The sequence below is a fragment of the Leucopleurus acutus genome (assembly GCF_964270905.1).
Source record: "Leucopleurus acutus genome assembly, chromosome: 11".
NCBI classification, from domain to species: Eukaryota; Metazoa; Chordata; class Mammalia; order Artiodactyla; family Delphinidae; genus Leucopleurus; species Leucopleurus acutus.
The window spans coordinates 83,926,603-83,952,327 of NC_139152.1; the positions used below are offsets into that span (position 1 = coordinate 83,926,603).

General features: G+C 40.4%; 1 protein-coding gene across 4 annotated transcripts in view; it reads left to right on the plus strand.

Annotated features, from left to right (window-relative positions):
- Positions 1-612: 612 nt before the first annotated feature.
- Positions 613-25,725, plus strand: part of MYBPC1 (myosin binding protein C1) — a gene marked incomplete at its 5' end in the record, with an annotated part of 95,502 nt that continues 70,389 nt past the window's right edge. For 2 of the 4 annotated variants that reach the window (XM_082850050.1, XM_082850052.1), the window contains 3 exons: positions 613-637; positions 17,942-17,983; positions 20,834-20,875. In XM_082850050.1, coding sequence (XP_082706176.1) covers positions 613-637; positions 17,942-17,983; positions 20,834-20,875 — 109 coding nt within the window. The remainder of the gene's footprint in view (positions 638-17,941; positions 17,984-20,833; positions 20,876-25,725) is intronic. The other 2 variants (XM_082850051.1, XM_082850053.1) reach the window with 1 other exon arrangement.

The window sequence follows — 25,725 nt, forward strand, 5'->3', positions numbered from 1 at the left end:
TAAACATAGAAATTTGGCATGACAAATTAATGTTAATATGTTGATAAAAAGAAGAAAAAATTTAAACCCAATAATTAAGAATAGACAAAGACAAAAAGCTAATGGGAGCATAACATTATCATCAATACAGAGATTCTTCTTTATAATGTTAGTGAAAATTAAAGTATATATTGAATTAGCATGTTATGATTTTTAATTTGATTTAATTTTTTACTATCAGGCAAACTTTTTGCATTTCTGAGTTGACACATGTCTCTGTCAGACAGAAAGTGAAAAGCAAGAAGGAGCACAAGGCTGCAGCTGAATTTAGAAAGTTAGAGGTGTTCTCATAGCCACATGAGATGGACAGAAGATTCCTTCCAGTAGGCGAGAGAGCAGAATACAGACAACAGATGTGAGAAAGGTCCTCATAGCTGTCAAGTTCCAGCATCCTTGTGCTGAAGAAGGGGCGGTGCCAACATGATTGATATTCACAGGGAATATAAAAGGGCCAGACTTCTACCCAGCTGCTTGTCACACTGACCTGTACCATCTCTCTACTGCTCGTGGGGTTTCTGTCAACTAGTACTGGAAGGGAGCAAACTCATTGGAGAATAACATTTTATTGTGGCCATGCCAGAACCCACTAAGAAAGAGGGTAAGATTCAACCATAGATCTTTTTCTTGTACTTTTTAAGAAAGCATGTTTCTTTTTGGTATTTTCAAACAAATATCCAATTTCTTAAATAGACTGTAAAATAATAGAATCACTATGATTTAAGGAAAAGATCCTTTAGAGTAAACAGACCAGAGGGAAAATAAAGGGAGAGTATAACCAATTGAAAAGTATCTGATAATTCTTGTTTATGAAGAATATTAACTAAAATGACAAATTATAATTCTATCATATTTTTCAAAGAATCTTTAAAGTTTAATGTAAGGGTGTTAATTGGTCATGATGAGCAGATTTCATTTTCAAGTGTATTTTCTTAGGTTCAATCACAAATTTTTCACCATGTATTTGCAGTTTGTGGGGGGCGGGAGGGGCTTGGAATGCTTTCTTAAATAGTTAATAAATTTGATCAAGGTTTCAAAAAAGAATTTGTAACAATATTTCCAGATTTGCTGTATTTTTCTCCTGGAAAGACATTAAAAATATGCAGATGCATGTATTTTTTGCTTTTATCATTTTGGAGCTTTATTAGTTATGACATTCTTACGTTCTTGCCTGGAAAGAAAATCTAACACCAGTGATATCTTTGAATATCACTGATAGATTGTGTTCTTTATGACCTTTATTGAAGATAATTTCACAATATGTAGACTTTTAAAAATAATTAAGCTGAAAATAGTCTTCGTTAGAAGAAATGTTTCCTCCAATAAACAGTTTCTCCTATACATAAAAAATCAATATCTAAAAACTACTAATTAATTACATAAATAAGCTGGAATTAGAAATTACTAAAATAACTAATGAAAAGCACAAATTAACAGCACAAGTATATTGAGTTTAATTTTAAATGGAGACATCTTTTAAAAATATTTTCTCATTCATATTAGTCTTCACTAGTGCTTAGTAAATCTTTATTTTTCACGTCTGTAAATAAAAGCAACAAACAAACAAACGTTAGCAGGGAGCCAGGGAGCATAAAAATGGTATTTAGTTTTTTTCATTTTTTAATTCTAAAAACTCCTTTTAACCATTATTTCAAAGAATCCTGAAAAGGATGCTAGACTTGAATCCAAAGTTGAAATACTAACCAAATTATCAAAAGTCTTTGAAATATATTTCTTTATGTAATTAAGTAACCAGTGTTGACAGGCTGTGGTGATCAGTTTACAGGTTGGCTTTACTTTGTGGCGGAGGGCATTGATGGATGAAGTCTTCCACCCGAAATAACCACACCAAATGCATGCATTAATATGGGAACTTAATCCTGACTCTCAGGCAGTGAGTCCAACTCCTGCTAAAGTGTCTTATTTGTCATGTAAATGATTTACATGTGTATTAAATGTCCTTTTCATTTGATCTGTCACTTGACTAGCCTCTTCAAGGCTTATTTGGGTGAAATGCATTCTATGTTTCCTGACTGAGGACAGAATATTGTTTTAATTATCCTGCTTTTAGTAAATCAATTTGCATGTGTTATTTTAAAGCCCATTGGAAAGTGATCAAAAAAGCTGAGAAACTAATAAATAAGATGATAAGCTGTAGAGCCTATAAAGCTAATTAAATTATTTGGATTGCAGATATGATAAAGTTTTACTTTTTGTCTGACAAAATCTGATCCATTCTACTATTAAAGACAATGAAATTTTCGAGTGACAAAGAGGAAAATATATCTTCAACTTCAGCTCCCCCCGAAAAACCACGTATATATTTTGGTTATAGATCAACGTACATACCAAAGTGCCCATAATCTTTTGCTATAAAAGCACTGTTGATATTCTGTGTAGGAGTTCCCCTCACCCAGCACAGTAATTTTATACTGATTCTTTGGTTAGTTTAAATTTGGATGGTGGGGAGTGGGGACAAAAAGAGGTTTTTTTTTTTTAATTTGAAATCCTTGGAGGAAGTACAGGGATTTTTTTTGTTTCCTTACCGGCAGAACTGATTTTTAAAAGATCTACACCTTGAAGAGTTTTCTTAGTGAAATCATTGCATTTTTATTGTTTACATCGGAAGAGTAAGGAGTATGGCAGTTCAGGAACTATTCTGGTCCTTGTACCTCCTCCTAACTGATTTCACTTTTACTGGAGTTGGTTTTGTTACATATGAGCATCCCTCTGAAAGACAGCCTCAAGAATAAAACATGCCACCAAACCAATTCTTCAGAGTCATTTCAAACTATCTGCAGAAATTCTCCCAACCAGGTTTCTCCAGCCCCTACGGGTCTTCTTACATCTCTTCCTTAGCTGGGAGAACCATGCTCAGGAAGGGATTGAGCACTTGCTATAAATCTTGATAAGACACATGAGCTGGTTTGGCCCTCCTAGGATCCAGCAGCACCTGACAACTCTTAAAAAGAGATTGAGTTTTCAGCATCTGAAGGTGCAAAAGATGTCTCTCTCAACTGCCTCCCAACCTGCAGGGGTCTAATTCTAGGAGATTCATGTTGGGTCCTGGGAGAGCTGGTCCTTCTAAGAAGAAGAGGGAAGGACAGGTGTACCTTTAGACCTCAAGGAGGAACTCTAATGGAAGTAATTGGTCAACGGTCCTTACTTAGACCCTTCAAAATATTCTGGATGGCTCTGTAAGCCCTTTCTGAGAAAGAAAGCACTATTTTTAAGGAGTAACCACTTCCCATTGTCCTCCTCTGCACCTTTATCATTTGTACATCTGTTCACTGGAGAACTATACTCTTGGTACTGTCAGTTCCAAAGTTAAGGTCTGTCTTACACTTTAGATTGATGCAGAACCTGAGACCCAGTAAAATTAAATTGTTCTAATCAAATAGCAAGAGAAGATGTGGTAGGAAGTTTCAGATTTGTGGGAATCTCCCAGGATGTCTCATTTACATAACATCTATTAATTGAGCATTTACTATGAACTAGTCGCTGGGATTTCAGAGATGTATACAACATGGTCTATGTTCTAAAAACCCTTACAGTTAATTGCCCCTCGGTCCTACTGAGTAAACGAATCAACTTTCACTAGAATGTCCTCTTTTCCTGTCAAAGAGTTATTTTATCAAACTAGAAATTAGATGAGTAATTTTATGAAATTAGCAATTTGCAATAGCCTTCCTTCTTTGTTTGAATCTCTAATAGTTTAAAAATACTATTAATGTTATTTTTGCCTATAAATCATTTCTTCAGAATTTTATCTCTGTAGTATGTGATGATTAAAACCATAAAGCCTGGTTCTTTAATCTACTTAGACAATTGTTAACTATCAGATTCTATAGAACCTAGAAAAATTCTTTTCTAAAACACCAAGTTCGGGCGTTAACATGAATTTTACTTTTTGTTATGTGATATATCAGGCCTATTATATTTTATGTACTTAACTTGTAGGAAAAAGGCAAGAGTTCCTCCTTGGTGCTTGTGTGTCATTCAAAACACCTTGGGAGAGTCACTGTAACTTTCCTATCTTCCATGTAAGGTTTCTTCTTGAAAACTCAGTCATATGGCAAAACATAGCTCCATTGATGAACGTCATTTTAAAGGGTCATTCTGATAACTCCAGGAATCAAAGTATGGCATTGTTGTTACAGATTCTTTTGCTATATCAGCATGAAATATCTATCTATCTATTCTACCTTGGCCTATTTCGGTAGGATTAGGTGGGAACATGGGCATGGAGGATAATGTTTTCAGTCCACAGGAGTTTTTCCTTTGCTATGTCTTTCTCTTGGTCCCTAGAGATTTCATTACATTTTAATGTCCTGCTAAGCCCCAGACCTATCTGAATGCAGAGCAGCGTTCATCACCTCTTACCTATTTCCCAGCATCACTCAAGGCTTAGTCATCATCAGAAAAGGAGGCCTGATGATGGGAAACCTTCCTCTCATATTTACTCCTTGACCTTTAGTTTCCACCTGCATCTATTTCAAACACCAAAATAAATGTGTCTTTGGAGAAGTCATCTCACATATAGGCTATTACCTTTCCCTCAAATTGGGGAAAAGTACATTTGTTGGAAGTAAGCAAAAGAAAGGGAGAAGAGGGAGGAGGTATTTGATCGAGGGCAGCTATTTTCCTCCAAACTTCAAATGGTTCATTTAGGCCACGTTGAAGATTTGGATGAAGAATAAAGAAGTTGCACGAATGAATGCCAACGTTTTTCCCCCTGAAAAATCTTTGCCAGGCTGTACTGGAAAGGCACAGTGTAGGTTTGAGCTATCTGCTGTAAGGAGGAACACACTAGAGGGGCTAAATACTTGGCAAAATCCTTCTTTTTCAGTAGCCTGCTTTTCTGACCGTCCGGCTGCACCTGTTAGGAAGATAAATAAAGGACTGGCCAATTCTTTCCTCTCAAGCGCCCTAAATATATCGCTTAAAAAAAAACTTTGAAAAGACAGGTCGAATCCTTGCTTCTCATCCAGTAAGTCTGAAGCAGTCTCCCCCAGGCCTTGCAAAGAGCAGGGGTAAGGGAGTTCCTGAAATGAACAAAGGTCAAGGTTAGGCTCTCTGGCTGGTCTGAGAGACCCAAGAGAAAGGAAAAAGAGAAAAACGTATAATCCTTTGTTCTCTCAATGCCTCACATTATTTTGGCCCAAGATATGGCCTTGAAACATTTCATTTTAGGTTCCTCCTGGACACACAATTCAGTTTCCTTATTTATAGCAATTTCAAAGTAACCCTTAATTTGACATGAATGTTAGAGTAAACTGCCCAAGCCGAAGTTGCTTTGAAGAAGTGCTTGGACACAAAGATAAATAAATAAACCATCTTTTAAAAAGCTTGAGCGAATACGAAACAATGTTTTTGAATCTTTTTTGTAAACCCATATATGCTTTTCTTTTTTTAGAGAGAGTTGTGAGAAGAGGCTGTCACAAAAGGAAATAGTGCTGTTGTTTTTACAGCCCTAGAAAGCAGTTTTGTTGTTTTTGCTTACATTTCTTATGATTGTTTGATTTAAAATTTATTTTTCAACTCTTTATGGTCAAACAGAAGAATTTTTATTGTTGTTAATAATTACTATTTTTATCTGCACTCCTCCTTAATTAGTTTATGAACCTATATTAAGAGACACAAAATACTCTTGGCAGTCCATGACTGTGGTAATTCTAGACCTCATCTCTAGACATACTTGTGTGTGTTAGATAATAAAGAACAGGATGAAAGCTCTAGCAATCAAAAATAAGCAGAAAACTATTAATTTCATGTGTGTACCTGCATAGATATGGCCATGTCTTTTCCTTTCCTTTTTCTTTTTTTTTTTCCCATTTCAGTTCTTGATGGGAACAGATGTCTTTTCTGGAGTCCTTAGTTTGTTCGGAATATTGCACCCTGGGGAAGCCCAATAAATACACAGAAAGGTAGTTACTGAAATACAGTGTTTTGAGTTAGGTTAATCATGAAGTAGCTATTGCTTATTCAAGAGCAGTTTTCTAAAATTTGAAAGCCTAGTGATTAAGGAAAATGAAACCGTGAAAAAGAAGAAAAGGCTTTATCACTTAATTTCCTACATGCACGCAAATTGTCTTGTAACTGGAGAGAACAGGGCATCTGTCCCCACAGCTTTTTACAAAAACAGCCCCAAAACATCAAAGTGATGATACTGTTGCACCCAGATCTCTTCTTCATGGATAGGCCCAGTTATAATTCACAAAGAGTATATTTGTTTTGGACAGCCACACAGATAGACAGCAAGCCAAATTTCAGGATGTTCCCATGCAAGGGGCAGATTATTTATACACTTTTACATGCATTTCCGGAGTAAAGTTTTAGATTCCATCAGATCGGGTCATGAAGTGCTTGATCTGGCAAAGAAAAAGACAAGGATCGTTTAATCCCATGCCTATTTTTCTCTCTAAAATGAGTTCCCAAGAAGTTAACCATAATCTGACTTTCATTATGACTTTCAAGTCTGAAATCCGCTTTGATAAGACTGTTGCCTTTTTATGCTCCCTAGGAATCTTTTTATGGGCCAGTTTGGCACATCAGTACAATACCTAAAATTATGTTTATTAATATGTCAGATGTTAGATTTTATAATTTTGTTTTCATTTTTTGAATTGTACTTTAGATATTTACAAGAACTTAGGGCTCAAATTTTTCTTTTTCTCCAAAATCATCCAGTTCTTCCTCTAAATTACATCAAATCTCTTTCTAAGTTCTTCAGGAATTCTTTGCTTGTAGCAGGTAATACCTTCTTCCTTCTATAGAATTTTATGTTTTGGAGCAGAGTGTTCTGCTTATAACTGAGAATCACCTAATTACACCATTCTACAATTTAATTTCTCATTTTTTTTAGTTACATGTCTTTAGACTTGTTCTGCATAGAGTATGTATTTTGGGGGTTTCCTCACGTATATTGAGTAATAGTCATCATTAAACATAGTGACATAAACAAAGTATACCATTCACAGAACGTTCTAGACTGTTCAAATTCCAGCTGCACATGTATTGAGTTAGTTATACTTCATATGCCTCAGATGCTTCAGCTGTTAGATGTGAATAGTAATAGTACCTAACTCTTTTTTTAATAAGAATTAAATGAGATAAATCTGGTAAAAAGCTCAGAATAAATCCTAGCATGTAATTAGAACTCAAGTCTTTTCCTTTTAATGCAGCAAACTCAGAAATCTTGTCGGGCATAAGGCGTTAAATGTCTCCCATTTAATATAAAATTTGAGGGCATTTCCACCCTCTTATCAGTCACTGTAAGGTATGTAGCAACCACTGTTCACCTCCTTACCTGCTATTAATATTTATCATACAGTCCCAGACAGCTGTGGTTATTCTCATAACCATCATTGCCACCATGACGAGTATTTCCTTTTTTTTAAACTTGTGGTGAAATATCTTCGCTTTCACCCATGGAGGCTCAGATCAAATTAGAGGCCTACACTTCAGAGCCTCTGTTGTGTTCCCACTGAAATGTGTTATGTCCAGCTGGGGGTCCCCAGTTGTTAGCCAGATGGTGGTAACCATTGTGGGAGCATGGCCTTTCCCACTTAGATGAAGGAGTCACCCAGCACAGTTGAACATGTAACTGTATCCTCCACCAAAGGTTATAAGGCTTGGGTGTTGGGGACATTCAGATTTTTCTTCCCACCCGGGGTGCTGTTGGCAGGTGGGGGTCTTCCTCTGGCCTGAACATTTCTGAGATAACCACATAAAGAACTCTGCATGACCACATATGGATAGGGTGGGTGATTGATTGAGTGGCTGTATTTACTGCTGTGGAATTTTATTTTTATGACCCCACCTGGCATCAGGCCTGTCCTTCCTCTATTTTTAAAAAGTCACCCAGTGTGAGGCCTAGCAATGGCTTGGGGCAAGGCTCGTAAGGGATTTATTCTGATAAGCCTATAACCACAGAAGAGTGGTATGATTGTAGGAATGGCCCACTCAGGAGCAGACCCCCAGGAAAGGCATACAAAGGGACTAAAGGGAGAAATCGTTAACAATACAAACCACTTGGCAATAATTTCCTTTTGACCTGTGCTAAATTTTTAAGCTTCAATTTGAGTAAAGCGTCTTCTACACTATTGTTCACATCTGTGTCACTCGCAACCCTCATTTGATTCTTACTTTAAAACATGGCAAGAATAATGATAAACAGACTAGTCATCAGACCTTAGCAAAAGATCTCATTTTCATCCAGCTCCATTTAAGAGTGAGAAGCTATTCGTTGCTGTGTAATAATAACCAGATTTTAATCCTCCTGTGTGGAATGACATCTTAAGTTAAAAACATGTATAATTAGAACGATGGGGCTTCCCTGGTGGCGCGGTGGTTGAGAGTCCGCCTGCCGATGCAGGGGACACGGGTTCGTGCCCCGGTCCGGGAAGATCCCACATGCCGCGGAGCAGCTGGGCCCGTGAGCCATGGCCGCTGAGCCTGCGCGTCCGGAGCCTGTGCTCCGCAACGGGAGAGGCCACAACAGTGAGAGGCCCGCGTACCACAAAAAAAAAAGAAAAAAAAAAAAGAACGATGGAAGAACAAATTGACTAGGGAAGGGACAAAACCCTGTGGATTCAGGGAATTTCCATCAAGCTAAATAATGAGTCACTGAAAATTTACATACTTGATGCACAATCAGACTCCACTTATTCAGAACCTTAGAATATAGTCTTTGGTGATATTTGGGCAACGGTAAATAAATATGGATTAAATTGATTGAATCAAATTCTGAATAGCTGGATTCGATGGATAGCTAATAGTTCATTTTGTTCTTGAACCTTATTATTTCAACCAATTTGGTTATCAACATGCCTAAAATGTAATATATTACTTCTTATTTTGAAAAACAAAGTACAGTGGATATAATTTAACTTTGTCATCAATTATAGATATCTGTTATCTTACCACATGATATCCTGAGGGCTCAGATTATCTGTCTTTTTGTTAATGGGCCCACATTGATTTGTATTTTGAATTTGTGTCCAACTTTTGACAGCTTTCCTGTTTCATCCCTTGCCAGGAGGCTGCTGTCTTCTTTAATTACTCTTACCAGTCATATGTGAAGCTTCCCCCTTCTCTTCCCTCTGTTGTTTGCTTTGGACCCCAGCCAGGTCAATAATCTGGCTGAGTAGGGCTGCCCTACAGAGTACTGTATTTAAGGAGGCACTAATTCTCAGCGTCGGGCAAATGCAAAGTCCGCACCTGAGTGTCAGTGCCTCCTTAAGTGTTGCTCCCTGGGCACCTGGCTCACCTCACTCTAGTTCCAGTTCCGGGGCTGGGGACCTGGGGTTGGGGGGGAGGGTCTTCTCTTGGGAGTAAAGCGTTTGAGCTCTTAGTGTACCAAGTAGGAGGAGCTTGAGACAACTTTTTGCTCTTCAGAAGCCCTTGTAATTTGCTGGTCAGCAGCTGTTATGTGGATAAATGAGGTTGCTAGATAGCTGAATTCTAAATAGGGGACGTGGTACTAGACAATATTACCCTTTTGTTCCTATTATTATGCACATCGGAAAATAAGTTACTGCCCTCCAAATCAGTTTATGGCTTTTATTTTGATTGCTTCGTTCGTTTTATTAAGCAAGGCTACAGATTTTTCCTAAATGATGCATATGACATGAGTTGTTTTCTTTTTTAAGTGTGCACACACAAAATAGTTTTTTAAGAAGATGTACCATAAATTCTCAATGATTCTCAAATTTTTGGTCTCAGATCCATTGGCATTCAGTAATTACTGAGGAAACTAAAAAGCATTTGTTTCTGTGCATTCTATCCTTCAATATTTACTGCATTTGAAATTAAAATTGTTAAACTTTTAAAACTTAAGAGTACAAAACACATGTTCTATTCGCTGTCAGAGTGTTGGTGTCATCACACATTATGTATCCTCTGGAAAACTCCATGGCCTCTTTGTGAGAGAATGTGAGTGAAAAAGGCATATAATGTCTTAGCATTATTATGAAAGTAGTTTTGACCTCATGGACTCCTCAAAAGGGCCTCAGGGGTTCTTGGGGATCCCAGACCATACTTTGAGAATCTCTGTGTATAATTCCCCCTTAAATCCCAAGGTGTAAACTGTCCTCCAGACCTGTAGGCTATAATGAATAGAACAAAATAAGTATATAACTGTGAAAACATTAAATTACACATTAATTTATGTCCAAAAATCTTTACCTCTGATGCATAAACAATATGGCCAGTATAAATGCGCTGCCATTTGTGTTTGCTAATTTTTTTGGTGAAACTTATGATTCATATAATCAAAACTTCTGTAAATGTTATGAATGCCCCCATGCAGACAATATTTTACATTAAAGCAGTTTCCATTGTGCTGTTATCTAGGCATATGAGAGATAGGCTGTGACATGTACACAGTGCCAGACCTCACTATCAACAGGGGATACACCTGACAGTGTTTATGGCATATTTAATCTAAAAGGGAAGATAACTTGCTATATTACCAAAAGTAACAAAACAAGCGTTGGCCAGATAAAACCTTATTCACCATGATTTCACAATACATAAAGCATTCACATGTTTTATTTCAAACCAAGAACTTGAGAATAAGAAATAATAATTAGTAATAACATATAATTTTCTCCTGCACCCCAGATTACCAAAGGATAGTTATAGTATTTGTTTTATCCCAAAAAAAGTGACAAAAAGAAAACCACAGACACACATATACACAAAGACGTATAATCCTACCACTCAATAATAACAACTGATATTATGTTCTTATCTTTTCTATGCCTATATAACATATTCATATGATGTAATTATGCTCTCCATGCTATTTAATGGCTAAACTGAATTGCACATGAGGGCCCATAAAATAATTTTAAGTCAAACAACGTATTATTTGAGCAAGTGAGCCCATGGGAAGGAGAGAACTGGGTTAATCATATCATTTCAGTGTACAGACACAGAGGGAGAGGCAGGTTAATGCCTCCTAAAATTAAAAATTTTTTTCCCTTTGGGACTTCCCTGGTGGTGCAGTGGTTAAGAATCCACCTGCCAATGCAGGAAACACAGCTTCCAGCCCTGGTCCAGGAAGATCCCACATGCCGCGGAGCATCTAAGCCCGTGCGCCACAACTACTGAGCCTGTGCTCTAGAGCCCGTGAGCCACAACTACTGAGCCCACGTGCCACAACTATTGAAGCCCGCGCACCTAGAGCCCGTGCTCCACAACAAGAGAAGCCACCGCAATGAGAAGCCCGCACACTGCAAGGAAGAGTAGCTCCCACTCGCTGCAACTAGAGAAAGCCCGCATGCAGCAACGAAGACCCAATGCAGCCAAAAATTAATTAATTAATTTAAAAAATTGTTAATTATAAAAAACAATAAAATAAAAAAATTAAAATTTTCCCCTTTAATTTACTGATCATGGAACACTTGATTATGGAAAATAGAAGTGGACTGCATTGGAGGGAGCCAACCATTTATGGAGTGACCGGGTTCCTGGTCTTTCAGCAAAGCACGAAGTCCACTTATGGGCTGTCTATTTAATAGCGGCCACCAGTGCCCGTCAGTTAGAATGCCCTGGCACTCACTGTGCAGGCCTGCCATTGGTGGCATACCTGTGCTTTTTACAGTAGGTGGTCATAGGAAAAATCCACCATAAATAGATCAAGCCCTTTGAAAGCATGTCAGCATTGCAGAGGGAAAGAAAGTCTATATCTGCGAATTAGAAAGGATCAAAGCACAGCCGCCCTTGCTGAAGTAGGAAGGAGTTAGCTTTAGTTGCTGATTAAGAATCTGGTAATTTTTATGTTGTCCATGAAAATATTTCCTTGGGCTTAATTTTTCAAAGTATCCTGGTTTCTTTTTTTTATTATTATCATCCATAAAAAGTTTAAAAACAACAGCTTATATAACCCTGCTTCTTGAGTCCATCCTGTTTGTTTTCCAACAGTGACAATGGGTGAGGACGGATGAGGGGTACAAGAAGCTAACTTTATTCACCTGGCAGAAAAGTCCCATGGAATTTGCCCTTTGTTTTTTGGGTTTTTTTTTTGCGGTACACGGGCCTCTCACTGCTGTGGCCTTTCCCGTTGCGGAGCACAGGCTCTGGACGCACAGGCTCAGCGGCCATGGATCACGGACCTAGCTGCTCCGCGGCATGTGGGATCTTCCCGGACCGGGGCACGAACCCGTGTCCCCTGCATCGGCAGGCGGACTCTCAACCACTGCGCCACCAGGGAAGCCCAGCCCTTTGGTTTTTGAATAGGCAGGAGTATAGCAGGACCGCACCTCAAGAGATACCTGTTAGCTCGGAATCTCAAGCTTTAGAGAGCTTCCCAAGGCCTTGTGCTTTTTGACACTTACAACATGGCGAAACTAGGTAACAGTGGAGTTGGCATGGTTGGCTGAGGGATTTTGCTAAGACATGAAGCCCAGATTTTGAAAAAGGAGAATGCTTAGAAAGGCAAGTGGTGTTTTGAGGGCCAAAAACTCTAGTCCTAATTGCTCTCCCCAAATGGAAGGCGTGCTGACAATAAGAAGAAATTTAAATGACGGGGTTGGGTGAGTGCCTGGGAGCGGTCAGCCAGCAGGAGGGTCACGAATGGGAGACATAGTATTCCCTGTGGGGAAGGCAGACGAAAAAAGCTGCCCTCGGAGTGCCAGGGGACGGTTCTTGATTTCTTGGCAGTGAGCAGAAGGGGCTTTCGTGCGGGTAGGAACGGCCTGCCAGTCAACTATATTTACAGAGCACCTGCTGTGCAGAATTTGAAAAGGAGGAGGAGACAGGCCTTGTCCTCAAGAAGCTTGTGATCAAAGAGAGAAGAGAAGTTCCCAAGTACTGTGAACGGTGTCAGATTTGGAATGGGAGAGGATTTGATGACATGGAAGGCTCAGTCTGAGCATTCTTATTCAAAGTGTGGGTCGTGGACCCGCAGCATCAGCATCACCAGGGAGCCTGTTAAAAATGCAGAATCTGGAAGCCCGCCGCAGACCCCCAGAGTCGGAACCTGCACTGGACCAAATCCCTAGATGATTCGTCTCCCCATAGCAGTTTCAGAAGCACAAGAGGGGCTGTGGAGGTGCTGAGTCTCGAATGTTTTGAGAGAGAAAACCACCAGGCTTGGTAACTAAACTGATAGAAAAAGGCAGTTAATTTACCTGAGAGTCTTTTTTATTTTTATTTTTAATATTTATTTATTTGGCCGCACCGGGTCTTAGTTGTGGCATGCAGGATCTTTGGTGTCGCGTGTGGACTCTTAGTTGCGGCATGTGAGATCCAGCTCCCTGACCAGGGATGGAAGCCCAGCCCTCTTCCTTGGGAGCCCAGAACCTTAGCCACTGGACCACCAGGGAAGTCCCTACCTGTGAGATTCTTAAACACAAGCATCTCATCTTAGCCAACTTTATAAACCCCACCCTTGTTAAATTCATAATGAGGCTCGATGAATTCTGGTCCCTATTCAGTGGGGTACACTGGAAATTGTTGTGAATGAATTATTGTTATAGAGGCAGCTCATGGATTTGGGGAACATGCAGATGATTCTTAGAGGCGTGGGCAAAGCTGGGCATGACAGAGCCTGTCAGAGACAAACATGAGTGAGAGGATGCATAAACAGTTATTTTAAGGCAAAAATGGGGAATAGCTCAAGGCCCTGAGACTTACCCACAGTGGTTCATTTTCAGTCTAAGTCATGTGCTGCTTGGCCTTCACCACACCTGGTCCCGCATCTCTCCAGATTTAGAACAGCTGGAATTCTTTGGCTCAACTGCCTTGAAGTCTGTTGAGAGTTCATCTTCTTATCCTTTCTGTCCCACCAGGACTGATTGATTGATCAATGTATTTATATTGCACAAACTCTATAATGCATGTAGAACTCATCAAAATAATAATTATTACCATTTTACAGTAGGAGAGTGAGGGACCTCCCTCCTCTGTTCATTTCCCAGATGCTTCCTCAGCCCCGACCCCAATTCCAAACATGTTCTAACATGATGCAGCCCACAGACCTAGAAATAAGGCAAATCCCAGCAGGTAGCATGTGAGGAAAGACTTGAGTGTCGTTCTCCCAGGTTATGTCACAGTAAAATCATGATCATAATGATGAGAACCATGAAAAGAGAGAGAAAGCACATATGATGTTTACCACATTCCCTGCCCCGCAGGAACTCCTTCATTCCTGCCAACAAACCTTGAGATAGGCTTTGCTATTATTTCTATTACATAGATGAGGAAATTGAGGCATATTCCACTCACCATTCCATAGGGCAACATCCAAATGAGACTCTGTGGCCATGACAATCAGACCGATCGATTCAGCAGGGAAAAATGCAGGAAAATCTCTGAAAAGCCCATCAAGCCACTTCTGCCTCCACAAGCGTGAGCAGCTGAGAAGGGAAATGCAGCCCCCACCTGCAGAGGCCAGGTGCTGACTCTCACCGACCTGGTTCCACCCTTCATGGGCAGTGGGACCCCACAGGGCCTCAGTTCCCATCCGCAAAGTGGGGATAGTGATAGTACTGACTGCATAGCGTCGTAAGGATTGTAAGAGCTAATATACACTAGGTCGTGCATGCAGTGGGTGCCCATACACGGTTGTTATTTATTTATTCCTTCACTGGCTGTCAAATAATGGGGATTCTATGATTTTAAGCAGGAGAAGTTGTGGCTCTGCCTCTTCACCAGGCAGGCAGGCATTTGCCTACTTGTATTTGTCGCAGCTCTCCTGAAAATGTAGCAGCATTAATACCCTCTCATGTTTCTGTAGTTCTGACTGTCTGATACAGTTGGCTGTTAACGATGGATGTTCTGCGGATTTGCTGGAAGTGGAACTAAGCCCTTTAACTTCTCATTTTGGTCTGATTTGTTACATAGAACACTAGGGCTATAGACACCATGGAAATGAAGAATTCACATTCAGGGCACTTTCACAGTTTCCGTGTCCAGCAAGGTTCTCTTTTCTTCATTTGATTAGAATTCACCCTTGGCCTTTTTTTCCCCAAACAGGATTTTAAGCAACCTCAGCTTCCCTTACAAAATGAGCCTTTGTTTCCAAAGATGCTGGGGAAGAATAGCCAATTTGATAGCTCACACACAGACACCAAAGAAACCCTTCGTAATTCTTTTCTATCAATTCATTTTGCATTTAATATGGTTTCAGCAGTTAGAGGAAGTACCAGGGAGACAGGAAAGGAATGAAAGATCTGTGTTTTTGTTTAGTTGGGAGGGACGAGAAACACAAATATATGGAGACAACTGGAAAATACTTTTAAAATAATTAGGAAATAAATAGTGTATCATGAGGTGACCCAGAATGCCTCCAGGATAAAGGACGAGAACAGAATGGAATAATCAGCTCTGAGAGTCTTAAGAGAAATGTCAAAAAGACAGACCAAGATTGCCAAAGACTCATAATGGTAATAGTTATTGCTGTAAATTATAGAGCTCTATCCTACACGCCAGGAACTGTGCTATGCATTTTACATAGGATTAGCACCCTAAGAGGTCATTTATCTTGTTATCCTTATTTCACAGATGAGGACACCAAAATTGACAGAGATTAAGGAGTTGTTCCCAATTACACAACTCGTAAGGCGTAGTGTCAGGATTTGAACCTAGATCTGTCTGACACAATCACATGTAGAGGAAAAACAGAAGGTCTGTTGGGGAGAAGATCACCACTCTTCTCAGTGGCAGGAAGGTCAGAAGGTGAACAGAGAAACCAACGCTAGAACAGGAGCCACTGGGGTCACTAAGAAGAGGGAGAGGCAGGAGGTGCCTGTCAACAATGGCTTTGACCCTTAACCTGGAGAGTGTGGACCTAACCTAGTAGGTAACAGGGACCCTCTTGGGTAGAATAACAGGATGAAACACAGTGGTGGCATAAGTAAACCTGCAGCTGTGGGAAAAGAGACTGGAAGGCAGAGAAACTTGTCTTAAAGGGAACCAGGAAGATGTCCATGGACATTGGATGACAATGGCCAAGTCCAAGAGATAGAGTGTCAAAGAAATAGCCTCCTTGCTCTCGGTATTCTGATACCTGTGTGTAGCCCCAGCTCACCCAAAGCCAAGAGCTCAATGTGAGATTTCCATTGCTGCACTCAAATCTCTGAAAATAAAATGCTTTGACAGAGGGTTTCGTCTCCCGGTTGACACTGGCAGGAAAGATCCTTTCATGACGTGGCAAAGAAACGAAAGTGTTTCTGGTGTGCCATGTCCGGGACACTTGTGCTATCACCGTATCTTCAAACCACATCACGTTGACCACATTATCTTCTGCCTGTCTGTTAGGTGATATGTCTTTCCTCCTTTGGTTAGATCCCCCCCCCCCCCATTAGTAAATCGTAAATACTTGTTTATGATCATCTGAGTGAAAATACGGTAATCATGTATTTTTAAACAATAAATTGGAATTTGTACCCAGCACAAAAAATTAGTGATGAAAGATGACATTGCCGTTTCCTGGCAGCCCTGCATCACTCCTCCCCTGATTGCTGCTGCAGTGCAGGCTACTCCTGCTTCTGTCTCCTCGCAGCCTGCCTAGACTAAAGCGGGGCACTTGGCCTGCGCAGTGATCACTCTCAGGCCAAACTACTTGTTGTGAGGTATTGTCCTCTTTGCTTGGAAAGAGCCACTTGTGGAAAAAATGTGGAAAATCCTAGATCTGGACAAAGATAAAACTCCTGGGATCCCGCAGTGTGTCTATACTACAAAAACTTTTCTTTGGTATTTACTTATCAAACAGAAAGTATTTTTAAAAAGATCACCTTCAGGGCTTCCCTGGTGGCGCAGTGGTTGAGAGTCCGCCTGCCGATACAGGGGACACGGGTTCGTGCCCCGGTCCGGGAGGATCCCACATGCCGCAGAGCGGCTGGGCCCGTGAGCCATGGCCGCTGAGCCTGCGCGTCCGGAGCCTGTGCTCCGCGGCGGGAGAGGCCACAACAGTGAGAGGCCTGCATACCACAAAAAAAAAAAAAAAAAAAAGATCACCTACCTCTTCCTGCCCTGGAGTAGTAGCAGCTGGCTCACATACCCATCACTAAGTCCCTGTTCTGGGCATCCATGGGGATTCAGCAGGGGAAATTCTATGCCCGTTGGTCATAGGATATGCCTTTAGCTACTTGGACATAGTATATTCTTTAAAAAAAGTTTCTTTAACAGACTTTACCACCAGACTGCTCTATAATCCTGGATATCCAAAGCCTAGGATAAAAACCTCAAAACCAGAGCTATGAAACCTTTGCATAAGTGTAGGCGAAAATCTGCTCCAGGCATACAAACTTCCAGAAATGACTGTGACTGTGAAGGGGGTTGATTCTGTTTCACAGAACAGCATAGTGGTTCTGAACAGTGATTTGCTTTGTAATAAAAGGAAACGCTGCAAAGCCAGAGGACTTTGGTCTCATCGTCATTCAGAAAGTATGTCTCATGAGGGCAGGATGGTGTCAGAGATGCTGCACTGTCCTTGCACTCTGGGGAAAGTAGGGTCTCATTTACAGAGCACCTTAGGCTCTAAGGGACGTGCTTGGTACTCGCTGTGTCTCATTTCGTCCTCACAGCAACCCTATGCATATGAGATAGGTGTTGTGTCCATTTTTCCAGAGAAGGGAAACAGGCTCAATGCATTAAATGCCCCACCTGCTGCCGGAGGGGATAACTAAGTGGAAGAACGTCTGCACGCCCATTTTACCTGCGCTCTATCCGTCACTAAACTCTGCCCCTCCTGGAAGTCCACACATCTTCAAACCACATTTAGATCCTCACCTCACACCATACACCAAAAGGCAGTGTGTCTTGAGTTGATGCTTTTCTTCTCGTCAGTCCAGAGAAGATGGCTGCCTGGAGATGAACAGAGCCTGGGGCTGTGGAAAATATCTTTTCTCAGGATAAATGAGACTAACACTTCCATTACTCTTTACATTTCCAGAAAATGAAGTGCTGGCCCCAGCACCAGCTCCACCCCGGGAAGGTGAGTAAAAACATGGCCTTATATGTTTGGGCCGCAAATACGGAACATCCATCCCAGCATGAGTTGGCCTCCATTGAGGCTGTGAACTTTAACCCAACTCCCATGGAGAAGTTGGATGACCACAGTTCTTATAGGTTTGTAATAATAACCATACCTTGTGTTTATATAACTTTCTTACATTAATCTGACTTGGATGGCACGTCATATACTTATAAGACCTTTGAAGTTATGCCAAAGTTGTTACGCCCATGCTTTAGCATTGTGGAGGCTGAGTGTCCAAGGGGCTGAAGGATTCACGGTGATTTTTCACACATAACTAAAGGCAAACAAAGCCCACATCTTTCTTGTGAGAGTGGGGTGATCCTACCTCAGTCCTGGAAGATGAGCGGCCCTTTCCTTACTTGAACTATGTCACCATCAAGCACCTCCAGAAACTCCTAGGGGAGTTTCCAGGAAGGTTTGGTGGCCTCCAAGGCTGAACATCAGTGACAACTTCTCCAGTCCTTGTACCCTGTTGTCCAGCAGGGGGCAACAGAAAAGCAAGCAATAAAGAGTTCCAGTGAACTCCTTGGCAGGTAGAGGTAGTGCCCAGCAACACGACAGGTAAAGCCTGCTTTTATATCCACCAACACCTAAGGAGGAGAACAGGATTAGAAGAATGGCAAGCCCAGGACTTCCCTGGTGGTGCAGTAGTTAAGAATCTGCCTGCCAATGCAGGGGACACGGGTTTGAGCCCTGGTCCAGGAAGATCCCACATGCCGCGGAGCAACTAAGCCCGTGCGCCACAACTACTGAGCCCGCATGCCACAACTACTGAGCCCGCGTGCCACAAATACTGAAGCCCACGTGCTCTAGGGTCCATGTGCCGCAACTACTGAGCCCGTGTGATGCACCTACTGAAGCCTGCATGCCTAGAGCCTGTGCTCCACAACAAGAGAAGCCACCGCAATGAGAAGCCCACGCAACGAAGAGCAGCCCCTGCTCGCCGCAACTAGAGAAAGCCTGCATGCAGCAATGAAGACCCAATGCAGCCAGAAATTTAAAAAAAGAATGGCAAGCCCAAGTGGAATCTCCAGAACCATTTGTCTGCTCAGCCCCCCGGGTGGGGGCAACCAAAATTACATGCATTTTCCACGAAGACACCAAAGTGCCCTCTCTCGTCACTCTTCCTCCTAAACAAGATGAGAAACTGGCATCCATTCAAGTGTTATTCACAGGATATTTACCATGTGTACACCTCTACTCTAACCCTTCAGAAGGATACAGAGCTACCTATCAAATACTTATTGCTAGCTAGATGCAAACGTACTCTACCAGATGTAGTCGAGGAATTCTAAGTAGGAAATATTTCCCTGTATTCAGTTTGCTTACAGCCAAGTAGGAAATGAAATACAGCACAGAGAACAATTAAGTAAGATACAAACACCATATTGAAACATCAGACACCACCGTAAGAACCTCACAAGGCGGTATGTGACTTAATGCAGGTTAGTTGAATTGACAATGTGGTGTGAAGCCAAGGGCTAGGAGGTCACCATAGACCCGTCCAGCCTGGGTGAAAACAGGAATTGAGTAAGGCTTCAGTTGCTGGTATTTTTGCATGGAAATTTATAAGAGGATATGACGCTCTTCTGCTTTAGAGATTATTTTCGGGAGGGCAGTTTGAGAAATCTAACTGCTCAGAGGAATCCCCTCCGTCCAGCTAAGAATACTAGATTCACACACTCAAAATCCTTCCATAGTAAAGAAGAGTACTGCTGTGTGTTAAAATAAATGAAACAGGCTCAGTGCCATGTTCGTTCAAACAGGGACAAGTTCCAGTTTAGTTTTCTTTCAAACCCATGTAAGATGTGTGACATTCTTCTTAGGAACTTCTTTGGTGTGTTTTCTCCTTGCACATACAGATTTATTTTTTGCCAGCACTGAGGTCACTGAGACCCTGCAGGCCATTACTGACATAACCTTTCCCTTCTGCTCTTCAGATCAGCGGCTGTCATTGGGCCACTATAAAGTTTCCCTTGTTACGCCACGTTTCCTATTCATTATACAATACTGACCTCCTGTTCCTAAAACAAGTCTTCTTCCAAAGTCTGCTAAAATTATCCATATTCATTCATTAAGATTCAGATGTCAGGGTTTCCCTGGTGGCGCAGTGGTTAAGAATCTGCCTGCCAATGCAGGGCACACGGGTTCGAGTCCCGGTCCGGGAAGATCCCGCATGCCGCGGAGCAACTAAGCCCGTGTGCCACAACTACTAAGCCTGCACTCTAGAGCTAGTGAGCCACAACTACTGAAGCCCGTGCACCTAGAGCCCACGCACCGCAACAAGAGAAGCCACCGCAATGAGAAGCCTGCGCACCCAAAGAAAAGTAGCCCCCGCTCACCGCAACTAGAGAAAAGCCCATGTGCAGCAATGAAGACCCAACGCAGCCAAAAATAAAAAAATAAATACATGGAAAAAAAAAGAATGAGTTAAAAAAAAAAAGAAGTTGTCCCTTGTTGGGATCTAAAATGAAGTGATCTATATTTTATACTCTTTCCATACCAGCATGTTATAATATGTTCCCAGCATAGCTAAGCTATTTTAACAAAATCTGTTACGTGTTTCCATGTATACTTTTCCCCAAAATGATCAGATTTGTTAACTACTTTTATTAAGTTTAACGTGACTCTACGTTATAATTCCCCAATTTGTAATTCACGTGTAGCATAATAAAGGAGGATATAGCATCATTTGTGCTCTGTTCTGTTATTAATTTCCTCTCTCCCCACCTCCACCCTGTTGCTCATCACACAATAAAATGCTTTCTTTAAGATACTTTTAAAAATGTGTTTGTACTTTCCACACAGAACCAAATAAAGAGAAGCAGGCCGGAACTTCACCAGCAAAAGGTGAGTTGGAGGGAGGGAAAGTGAGGCTGAATTCACCAAAGTTAGAAGCAGAAAGAGCTCAGTAATGATTGCCATGGAGGCCCCATAGAATTCCTCTGCATTATCTTTCATCAGTGTGTATTAGGGTTCTTCCTTTGCATCTTATCTGCATAACCCAATCAGCATAATGACGGATGGTGCTTTGATCAGTTTTCATTACATTTTTAAAAGAAAAACAACAATGATAAAAATATCACAAGCAGTTGTTGAGATGCCAGCAAATTTATTTGTAGTTTCCAAGTTCCCATGTGCATGTGAAGGAAAAGAGGTGTCTGGTCTTCTTGGGATTACACCAATTTGGAAAATTATCTTAATTACCCAGATTTTTTTTAATTTAATGTTTTCATGTTACTGTGTAAACGGTTCCAGGTTTCACTAGTAATTTTGAAAACTAGCATCTCATTTTGTAACATTTGTGTTCATGGAGATTTATATAATGATTTATATAGAGGGACAATATAATCTTAAGCAAACGTCACGTTATTCCTTATTGAATTGGAAACATTTGTTTCTGTCCTATTATTCTATTTTCACTTTATATGGAGGTAGTCCAGTTTTAGAAAATGAATAACCTTTATCATATACTTTTTCATGGATCCATGAACTACTAATTCCTTTGTCTCCCCATGGAGGAAGTCATTGTCACTACTGACCATTTGTCTTAAGTAAAGGAGCATTAGTCTTCTATAGAAGAAAGTTTTCACAGAGGTAGACCTGACAATTTTGCTTTGTATGTTTGTATCATCATTTAAAAAATTTATTTTTTATTTGTGCACTGAGTAACATAGTTTAGATTCTGGAATAACCCATTATTTCTTGACTACAATAAGACCTTTCTCTTTTTTTCTGGACACCACTCAAAAGCATGTTAAGCATCTCTTTGTTCTTACTATGTCATATTTCATTAACTAATTCCTATGATATCTTTGTCTTCTATATATTAGTAAAATATTTTTTTTTCAGTACGTTGGACCACTTTTCCTCAGCTAACTTGAATTTACAACTCTCATAAATGAACACATAGTGTTAGTATACTTACTTTGTCCTTGACCTTCAGTGGCTCCGTGAATAGTAACATGAATGCTAATCCTGGCCACATGGGCCACAGTCTGAAGGTTATTTGCCTATGGAATGCAAACAGTGCAAACTCCTAGAACTCCTTCCATGAGATGGGTTCAAGGAGGTTTGGACATCCTGGCTGAAGTTATTACAACATTCTCCTTTACAAGGCTGATGGCATACACCTCTGTTTCCAAATGTGGAAAGGTGCTTGGACCAGGCTGTAAGGCTCAACCAACAGAGCAGATGATGTAATCCCAGAAGGCAAACTGTCAAAAGTTTAAACAAAGCCTGCGCCTGACCCTTAATCTGAAAATCATATTATATTTGTATGCTTAAATGCGAAAATGGCTCTCTGTAAGTTAAAATCAACCAACCAACCAGTCTACCAATCAACAAAAACCCTTTTCCTCACCAGAACACGATATGATGAAAGAGCAAGGTCAGATGACCAAGAAAGTCATCCTGAAATTAGTAGCATTTTTTTCCTGACATTTGCAGAAGTGAAACAAGGTCATGGCCACATGCAGTCATGTGCCCAGGTACATAAACTGCCACGTATGTATTTGCTCTACATGCCTAGAAAGCAAATCAATTTAGGATAGAAAGTGACATCCCTAAATAAAGAAGGTAGGTGATGGAAGTTATTTCTAAATATACAAACCCCTTCAACCATTACTTACTTTTATCAAGGACAGGGAAGTTTCAAAGAAAATACCCAAGTGAAAAGTAGACACACTAGTCATTGCTATTATGAATAGCCCTGGTTGAGAAAGAATTCTTGCATCAGCATAAACAAGATTGACAGGTGCAACAGAGCTGCCCTCCAGCTTACACTAGAATCCCTGTCCTCCACCCTCCCCCAACCCTCAGTCTATCTAATTGTGTGTTTTTTTGAAAGAAAATTAATGTATTAAAAAAAAAAAGAAGAAGAAGAAAGAAAAATGAAATTTACAGAACCGTTCAAGTCAAGTGTCACTCCTTTGTGCATCTTTCCCCTGAGCATCCTAACGCACCTTCACTTCCCTTTCTTCCTCCTGCTTTTCCTTGGACTGATTGCTTCTGTCATGAAATCACCCTTTCCTTCACTTAATCCCATATTAATGTTTCACTCCTTTTCCTAACATGTTGTAAGCTTTGTGAGGGTCAGGCACTGTGTCTTAACACTCTTTGGGCTCCTTATCTCATTTCTTCCAGCAGCTGGCAGAGAGCTGCATATGGTGATCTCCTAATAAATACCTGTAGAATGAATGATCAGTTGAATTTCCATGCTGGCTTAGCGGCTCATCATACAGACAATGGTAATCTAGATGGATTTTCATTTCCATTTGCTGGGCAGGAGGGTGAACATCCCATGCATACTCTTAGTCAATAAGATTTGGAATGGGATGCCAGTGCTGTATATTGTAAGATCAGCTCACTTAATGCTATTGAAAATGGTCACGGCTGGATAGAACATTTTCAGCACTTTAGTTAGTGCCCTATCGAATTAGTTGACATATATTCAATTAATAGCTCCAAGACTCTCACTTTTAAGAACATCATTCATAGCCATGCAGCCTCAGTATCTTTCCCAGATTGACTGAATCATTCTGTGACAGGCTGGAAATGTTCTGAAAATTTTTTTGTAGCCGCAGAATGTTGTTTGGTTCTGATATCAATCTTACACGTAGTGTTCGTGGTTAGATTTGCCAACTTTTCACATTTACTGAGAGTTTCTGGTAAACAGCTGATTTCTCAGGAAGGGGTTTATTATTTGCTTGTTTGCCTCTGGACTTGTCCATCCAGGTATCCTGTTCTCTAATACTGCCCACTTTGTCTTGGAGTTGAAATGACAGAGATGACAATAAAGAAATGGGTTTAACCAAACAGCAACATGAGAATTTAGATATGCAGATCCCTTTCAGAGTGATCATACTGAGAGATAATGTCCTTGAAAAAATAATGCTGCTGTGGCTTAGAATTCTTCCAGAATAATCACAGGTAGCAATTCAATAGAAAGCTAAGTATAGAGAATTTTCTATACCTTCAATGGAGCCAAAGATCTGCCTTCTATTCTAATGTTCATTTATTCATCTCAAGTATTCACTGAGTGTTGGCTAAATGCCAGGGGCAGGTCTGGGTGCTGGGTCCTGCCCTCCTAGAGCCAACTTTAGGGGACTTTAGAGTGGAGAACAACTATCAGCAGAGGACAGTGCATTTCAGCTTTGGAAGCAGACAATTGTCATGGAGGGCCATGGGTGGAGAATAATGTGGGTGCTCAAGTGGGATCATACCTTTTTTCTTGATCAACAAACACCATATGTGTGAACACAGGATAATGAGACTGAGTCTCTTCTATGCCTTAACAATTAGCCCTGTGGGATGTTTCAAAACTGGTCCTACTAGTGGTTCCATGTGAACTAGCGGCATTAGAATCAGAGAATACTTTGAAGATCATGCTCATTTTAATGCCTAAATTCTAATACATAAATTTCGATTTTTATTTTATTTTTTACTTATTTTTAAAGATGACTTTTTTTAATTAATTAATTTTTTTATTTTTGGTCGCGTTGTGTCTTTGTTGCTGCGTGTGGGCTTTCTCTAGTTGCGGCAAGCGGGGGCTTCTTTTGTTGGGGAGCACCGGCTCTAGGCGCGCAGGCTCAGTAGTTGTGGCTTGGCGGGCTCTAGAGCGCAGGCTCTGTAGTTGTGGTGCGTGGGCTTAGTTGCTCCATGGCATGTGGATCTTCCGGGACCAGGGCTCGAACCCGTGTCCCCTGCACTGGCAGGCGGATTCTTCACCACTGTGCCACCAGGGAAGTCCCAATTTTTTATTTTTAATTTTGTAATTTATCAGTTTATAGTCGGTATATTTTTGGGTAAGCCCAATTGGGATAGTTACTGCCTCTTTTTATTTTCCTTCCAGAAAAATTACTGCCCTTGGTAATTGTTGCAATGGAAGTAAAAACTTACTTTCTTTTCCCAGGCATCATCACTAACATTGCCACAAACTATCATGAATGAACCCTGTGTGTATTAATGATCTCATAATTTGAGATGAAGATTCTTTTGGCATGAATGTGGTTGTCAGATGAGGAAGTGAATCAGCAGAAGTTCCAGCGAACTTCTCCTACATGCTATGATTTTTTTTAATTAAAAGAATGATTAAGGTTTTTCTTCATTTAGGTCCCTTTACATCTGCAGTATCTTTATCTTGGTACTCCTTACTAGCATGCTAAAATATTTTTGTGCCATTTTACCTTTAGGTATCAGACAATCAACCATCTACTAAAATGTCTCTGCTTTACCTGTGTATTCCAACTACATGATTTCTTTGTAATGCACTTTGTTTAAAATTAATATCACTGTACTTCACGATTTTAAAACACAACGATTATAAAATACAACATTGATTTAATAGATTTGGGGGAGAAAAAAACTCATTAAATAAACGTATTTATGGTAAGATGAATCCTGATTTCAGAAGCACCAAAGCATGGAGACATGTGTCTTCTCATTCAGAAAATATGATAAATTAATCAAATGTCTCACAACATGTTGAATTAACGTTAGTTGTTTTTGTTATTGCCTTCTATATGTGGTTGTTTTTGTTGCTGTTATTATTTTGGTAACATATGCCAATATTTACTACAACTGATTACTCTGCTTGAGGAATTCATAAATTTGTCTACATCAAACAAGGTATTGTATCAGTATTTAACTGAGGTTTGTTTATAGTACATTTTAATTTTATATGCTTTTATTCTAAAATC